The following is a 7,695-nucleotide window of genomic DNA, read 5'->3' as shown; positions in this document are numbered from 1 at the left end:
CCGGGTATCACCCATGAAGGGTGTGATGAGGTTCGGAAACAAGGGCAAGTTGAGCCCTAGGTACATCGGACCTTTTGAGATTTTTCAGAGAGTGGGTGACGTGGCTTACAAGCTTGCATTGCCACCCAGTTTATCATCAAATCATCCGGTATTCCATGTGTCCATGCTCCGAAAGTATCACGGCGATCCGTCCCACGTGTTAGATTTCAACTCTGTCCAGTTAGACAAGGATTTGACCTATGAGGAGGAGCCGTTGGCTATTCTATCCCGACAAGTTTGTCAGTTGAGATCAAAGAGTTATCCTTCAGTTCGAGTGCAGTGGAAAGGTCAGCCCGTCGAGGCAGCTACTTGGGAGTCTGAGTCGGACATGCGGAGTAGTTATCCCTTCCTTTTCACCAGCCCGGGTACTTTTCTATGTCCGTACGAGGACGGATGGTTATTTAAGAGGTGGAGAATGTGATGACCCGATAGGTCATCTAATATTTTAGAACCCAATTCTATGCTTTAAGGCGTTAAAAATATCATTTTTACCCTCCCCGATTTGCGTATGCAGTCCGGCCGTATTTCCGTAAAGCTTTTATGTTAAAAACTGTGAAAAATATAAAATTTTTCTTTGAAAACTATTTGAGTTGACTTTGATCAACGTTTTGAGCAAACGGACCCAGATTCATATTTTGACGGTCCCAGTGGGTCCGTATTGTGATTTGGGACTTGGGCATATGCCCGGAATCGAATTCGGAAGTCCCTAGCCCGAGATATCGGACTTTGTTGAAATTTGAAAGTTAAAGGCTTAATGAATTTGAAATGTTTGACCCACAGTTGACTTTTTGGATATCGGGTCCGTATTTTAGTATCGGAACCCGGTATAGGTCCAATACCATATTTATGACTTGTCTGTCAAATTTGGTGAGAAACAGAGTTGGGTTGACGTGATTCGGACGTCCGGTTGTGAAAATAGAGGTTTCAAAGTTTTCTTGAAAATTTCATTTGATTTGGTGTTCAATTCGTAATTCTAGGTGTTATTTTTGTGATTTGATCGCGCGAGCAAGTTCGTATGATATTTTTAAACTTGTGAGCACTTTTGGTTTAGAGCCCCGAGAGCTCGGGTGAGTTTCGGATAGGCTATAGAGTGAAAATAGGACTTAGAACATTGATGGTATTTCCAGTTCTGGTGCAGGCCTATGGTATCGCATTTGCAATACCAGGCATCGCATTTGCGACCTCTGAGGGGTTCGCATTTGCGAGCTACTCATCGCAAATGCGAAGAGTAGCTGGGCCACCTTATGTTCGCATTTGCGATACAAAGTTCGCATTTGCGATGGGGACTGGGAGGGGAAATTCTTCGAATTTGCGATCATGGGGTCGCATTTGCGATCAGTCTAGTTCGCATTTGCGAACTATTCTTCGTATTTGCGAAGAAAGCAGGAATTAGGAGACCTTTGCATTTGCGATAGGTTCTTCGTATTTGCGAACCCCATGTCGCAAATGCGACACCTGCAACTAATCAAAACTTGACTTAGATGGGATTTTTGGTTCATTCTTTAAATTTTCAAACTCAAGAACCTTAGAGGCAATTTTCCAAAGAAATTTTCTTCTCCAAAACATTGTTAAGTGATTCTAAACTAGTTTCTTTCAATCTTTCACTACTTTTCCTAAAATTTTAACCTAAAACCTAGAGTTTTTATGGTGGAAATTGGGGGGTTTTGGTAGAATTAGGAATTTTTGAAAAATATGAATTTAGACCTCAAATTGAGGTCGAATTCCAAAATAAATTACATAATCGGGCTCGGGGTGAATGGGTAATCGGGTGTTGGTCCGAATTTCGAATTTGGACCAAGCGGGCCCGTATGTTGACTTTTGTTGACATTTTCAATAATGACCTAAATTGAATCTTTTGCAATCATGGGTGATTCCTAAGGCTTATTTTGAATCGTTTGGTTGGTAATTTGCTAGATATTTTTAGTTCGGAGGTTTGTTTGAAAGGCAAAGTTGTGGTTGAGCTTTGAGTGATCTTTAGAGCGAGGTAAGTGTTGTGTCTAATATTGACCTGAGGGAATTAGGAACCCTCGGACTATGTGCTATGTGATTCCCAAGTGAGCGGCATATATGCGAGGTGACGAGTGCTTATACGCCGCCGAATTATCTGTTTTCCCTGATTTACCGCTTTTCCATAATTATTTCCTTTGTTGTCTTAACTGTTATATGCTATAAATGCTTTCCATGCTTAATTTCTACTTGTTATTCAATATCTTCTCCTGTTCACGACGTTAGTTCCTCCATAGTTTCATGATTCCCTGTTATTTGCTTAAATTGACTTACTTGCACCTTCTAATTGTCAATTACTTGATTGGTCTCGCTGTGTAGTACTACTCGTGTAGATTTTCTATATTGTACGAGGTTTCCATTTAGTTCAGTTTGGTATTTGTTGATCGTAAAGGTTATTGTGGTTTGAACTGTTGATTTGATTGTGCATTGAGTACATGGTACTCATATGGTGGGATCGGGCTGCACGCCGCAGCAGGTGTAATAAGGGTGGATTGACATGGTGAAATAAAGGTGAATTATGATACTGATATTGACATATGGTGGGATCGGGTTGTGTGCCACAACATATATATTATTTACTGTTGTTGATATCGTTACGGTAAAATAAGGGAGGATTTTGTGTTGTCTGGTGGGATCGGGTTGCGCACTGCAACAACCTATATGTTTCCATTTCTTGAGTTGTGTTGGTTTTCCGGTATTTATATCTGAATTATTAAAGATTGGTAATTCTGGACGACATTGGTATTCTTGAGGTTGTGGTTATTATTTTCAGTTGGTTGTTTAATTCTGTTCAGTATTCCCATTTTCTGTCATTATTATATATTGCGTTCAGGTTGTAGTGTAGGTGACCCGTCTTCGCTTCGTCACTACTTCGTCGAGGTTATGCTCGGCACTTACCAGTACATGTGATCGGTTGTACTGATACTACACTCTGCACGCTGTGCAGATTTTGGAGTCGGTCCCAGCAGCGGCTATTAGAGAGCTCGGATTGGACAACCTGCGGAGACTTTAGGTACAGTTGCTCAGCGCCCGCAGCTCCTGAAGTCCCCGTCTTTATTTTTATTTAGCTGTGTATTTTTATTCAGACAGCTTTATATTTATTTCAGACCCTTGTATGTATTACTCTAGAAGTTCATGCACTTGTAACATCGAGTTCATGGATTTGTAGTAGATGTTTTTACGATTTTAGCTTCCGCATTTATATTTGGGTTATTGCAGTTAAATCAGTTCTTCTTCATTAATTAAATTTAAATTGTTAAAAATGATAAATTGTTCTAACGTTGGCTTGTCTAGCAAGTGAAATGTTAGGCTCATCACGGTCCCGACGGTGGGGATTCCGGGTCGTGACATCATCCACGTCAAATACCACAAAATCACCAAACAACTTGCATTTGTATAATTAAGCAAAAGCTGGAGCATATCACTTGAATTAGATTTTCCTTTAGGGCATATCTTAATCATTAATATAAAAGATTGGGCTGCAGAAGCTTAGAGTTTAACAGAACAATTGGCAGTAGGGCTCTGAAATGAAGAAAACTGGGATTCAATAATGATCGTGTCTATTGGTTCCAAGGTGAATAAACCACCACAGCAAGAGGTTTAGCATATAGATTACTCTACGGAGAAAAATATCAGTCATAGGGTCATTGAGATTCCGATTCGAATTGAGACCTCTTGGCAACTAGACTAGCCAATCCATAAGGGGAATAAATTATAAGTAACTCTTTAGTGTACACTGTTTTTTTTTTTATGCACATGTGATAACACAGGTAAAACAGTTATTGCGATGTACAACAAAAGATGAATTATACAAAAAGAAACATTCTGTAGTTGTTATTCAACTTAAGCAGAGACAACATTGTAAAGAAGATCGTCAACAGAATATATTAACATGTACAAATTCAACATATTCTTATAGATGTTCCTCATTCCCACTGGCACACAATTTTCTCTGTGTTCTTGAAATTGAAGTTGATTAACAAACTCCCATCCATTCTCCTAAACACAAAGCTCTCCACCAAAACATAACAACTAAACTTTGTCCAATACCCATTCTCACTTTCTATCTCTTCTACACCTTCCACTCTTACATCACTCTCTCCTCCATCAAACCATCCCCTTCTCTCTTGCATCCATCTCATTTTCTCAACAATAGCAGAACTCAATCCTACTTTCTCCACTGTACATTTCTTTCTATATTCCTCTTTCACTCTATACCAAACAAAACCTCCACTTCCTTCTTCATCTTTTACAGCTTCTGTCCCACTGATTAAAGTTAACAACTTTCTAACACGTGCATCGACTTCCACGTATGCTTTGTTTCGTCTTGTTTGATTCTCACAAGAAAATATTTGCTCCCACCAACACTTAAGAGTCACTTCATAGAACAAAGATTTATTCATCTGTTCTTTAGTTCTAATATTTCTCTCTTTTACTAGCACACATGGACAATACCATTTGCCAAGAATTACTGGAACTGAACGTTTGGAAGATGATGGAATATTTAATTCAGGTGTATCTGAATCAGATGGTTGAGAGGATAATTGTAGGCCTTGAGCTTCTCTCAAATTCACTTTAAGTGACTGGACACTATTAACTTGCCACCCTCTTTTCCTGAGGAATTTTGGAGGAACTCCATCATAGGCTACAGATTTAGCATAAAACCCACCAAAATCGTAGGGACAAATCTCAAATTGCTGATATGGGTCTTTGTGATTGAAAGGCCTTGGCTTTAGATCATTCATCGAATTGTCAAAGCAACAACTATCCATATCTGCTTCTTTCCAAGATGTATAAGCCCGCCTGCATGAATTGATCGAAAGGAACGAGTAATGAGTTAAGCTTTATGCACTAACATCAATCAGGTCATGTATAAAAGAATTACTTTAAAATTTCTGCAACATATAAACATGAGGTTAAGTTCTATATACTGATTACTGACGTTATATAAAATAAAAAAAATTGCATGGTCAGAGCACTTATAAGTTTAATTGGTAAGTTGATAAAAATAGTAACTAACTAGTTATCACATGTTAAATTGCACTGACACAGTCAATGCATATAACTTAAATGGATTTAACTTCCTTGAACTACGGTATATTATTCTCTTATACCATCAAGTTAAAAAAAAAAAAATTAGCTATGAACTTCATCGCTATATGTTGCTAATAGAATTTTGATGTTTAACTACAGACTTTTTCCGTAGCTAATTCAGGTTTTATTAGCAGTGAAGTGGCCTACTACAACTTATAAAACTGTTGATAGTAATAATATGTCAATTTTTTCCTGGGATATGAAGAAATTCTAAGTGACATACCCTTTGTGTCTGCCTTTGGCTTTGATAACATAGTAGCGGTTAGATGCTAGAGGTTGATCAAGAACAGGTAAAAACCAAACTTTATGAACACTAGGCTCACCAAACTCTGGATTATGAACAACTTTCACAATTCTGTCCTGAGGAAATGGGAGCTTGGTGATACTGCTGTGTTTGCATATGCCCCAGCAAAAAGTATCCATTTCTTCTGATTCTTCATCAGTAAGTACTAAATACCCTGTAATAGTTGGTGGATTTGCAGGAGGTTTCGAAAGTGCTTTTGAAAAGTTACGGTACAAAGAACGTGGTGTTGTGGCAAACATCGCTTCTGATAAATTCTGTGCTAGTGTTTGATGTTTGCTAGCTGCCTTAGGCTTGGGAATTGGATGGGTTACGTTATTTATACTATGATATTAATATGTTTTCTTATGAGAGAAGGAATATACAGAATGCTTTTACTATCTTTACTAAGTGACTCTTACGAATTGATCAGATATAAAGTTCAGTCATGATAATCTGTTGAAAAGGTTAGGAATTATAATGGAGTAGTAATATTACAATAAAGATTCAGCCAAGAGGGATAAAGAACGATGTAAGTGACAACACGTACGAACGAAAAGAAAAGCACTTCTATAAAGATAAAAAGAAATAAACTAAAGCAAAGCACCAAAAAAATAATAAGCAAACAAAACAATGATTGGCAACTCAACCTCAATTTCCACTTACTTTAGAGGATATTGTTATTTGCCTCGATAATACATAAAGATAGTGTCCTAACGGGCAGCTTGCTAGAGTGTGGTCAGTTGCCTTTTGTCAAATTTTTACGAACCATATTTAAAAAGAAAATCTTTTGTTTTTGTCCGGACAAATAAAGCAAATTACACTACCCCGATGGAGTGGGGGCCAATTTTTAACTCAAACTCAGTAATAATAGCCATCTTTATGCACCATGCAGGTTCCCACACAAAAGTTACAACGTAACAACAATAACAAGTGTGCATTGAATCTCACAAATACTGTCCATAAGAATAAAGTGTACGTAGATTTTACCTTACCTCAATAACATAAAGAGGCAACACAACATCTGTAATTACTCTAGAAAATTATTCGCAGATACAAAGCAGGCATGTGAGTTTTCGTATTCACATAGTGGATGTTAATTTTACCCCCACAACTCATAATTAAAGGAACTGATGTACGGCATATATGACTTATTCTCTCTCAGTTTAATTTCTCTTGTCACTATTCCTTAAGCCACGTGGAGTTACACTTGGAGCTAGAATTTTCCTTGCGGTTCAATAACTTTGGCTTACATCCTTTATTTGTGATAAAATTTACTTACTATATATAAATTATTTATTTAAACCTAGTAAATTATATTTTTTAAAATTCAGAACCTATAAACTCAAAATTCTAACCTTATCTTTGATTACGCGTGTACTAATTTATTCTAGTTTGTAATTCACGCTTAGAGGCTTGAGCATGGGAACTTAATGTTGTTAGTAGCTAATTAATCGATGGCATTTTTCAGCCCATTGAATTGGTTTCTATATTCGAAAAAAGGAAAAAATAGTTTCGATAAACCAGTGTTTTAAAAGGCGTTTTCGGGGCGAGGCGCACCAAATATTCCCTGAGGCGATGGTGTGGAGAGAAAGTCTCAAGAGGCGTACGCCCAGCAATTCGGGGCATACGTCCGAGCGTTTGAGACGCGTTTTTGTCAAGACCTTTTTTTATTGATTGAAACCCTAATTTATGGTCGCTCTCAATTTTTTAATTTATATATATATATATATATATATATATATATATATATATATATATATATATATATATTTCACATATTTATAGTTTTCTTCAATTTTTATGTAATTTTACCTGTTTATAAATATTTACTATAATTATATTATTTTATAAAATATTAAAAATTAAATACCCATGGGGCTTACGCCCCCATATTTCGAGACTTATACCTCGCTGAGACATATGTAAAATGCCTCGCCTTACGCCCACGTCTTTTAAAACACTGTTCCTGTCCAAATATAGGAACTTTACATAACGGTCACAATTTAAAAGAAATATAAAAAATTCTTAGCATGAAATCCAATATTACAGTTGTGGCGAAAAATATTTATATTTGTAGCACACAGTTTCATTAAAATAGGAATATTAATTATTAATCTCTAAACATAAGCAATTTGAATGGAAAGTCAATAATTCTTTGTACAAAAATTATGCTTTTTTTTTTCTCTTTATCTATTAGCTTTTCTTCTTTTTCTTCATCTTCTTAATTTTGTTTTCTGCCGAAACCAATATATTTTCTAAATTTGTTCCATTCA

At 36.6% G+C, this 7,695-nt stretch overlaps 1 protein-coding gene across 1 annotated transcript; it reads right to left on the bottom strand.

Annotated features, from left to right (window-relative positions):
- Positions 1-3,854: 3,854 nt before the first annotated feature.
- On the bottom strand, positions 3,855-5,811 carry LOC107827264 (uncharacterized). The gene is made up of 2 exons (XM_016654357.2): positions 5,363-5,811; positions 3,855-4,848 (listed from the first exon to the last, which is right to left on the bottom strand). Exons 1-2 carry the CDS (start codon positions 5,680-5,682, stop codon positions 3,972-3,974), a joined length of 1,197 nt encoding a protein of 398 aa, XP_016509843.1. The 5' UTR covers positions 5,683-5,811; the 3' UTR covers positions 3,855-3,971.
- Positions 5,812-7,695: the final 1,884 nt, after the last annotated feature.

This window comes from Nicotiana tabacum, chromosome 17, assembly GCF_000715075.1.
Source record: "Nicotiana tabacum cultivar K326 chromosome 17, ASM71507v2, whole genome shotgun sequence".
In the NCBI taxonomy this organism is placed as follows: Eukaryota; Viridiplantae; Streptophyta; class Magnoliopsida; order Solanales; family Solanaceae; genus Nicotiana; species Nicotiana tabacum.
The sequence above is the reverse complement of the archived record's forward strand: the minus strand, read 5'-3'. Positions and strand labels throughout refer to the sequence as shown.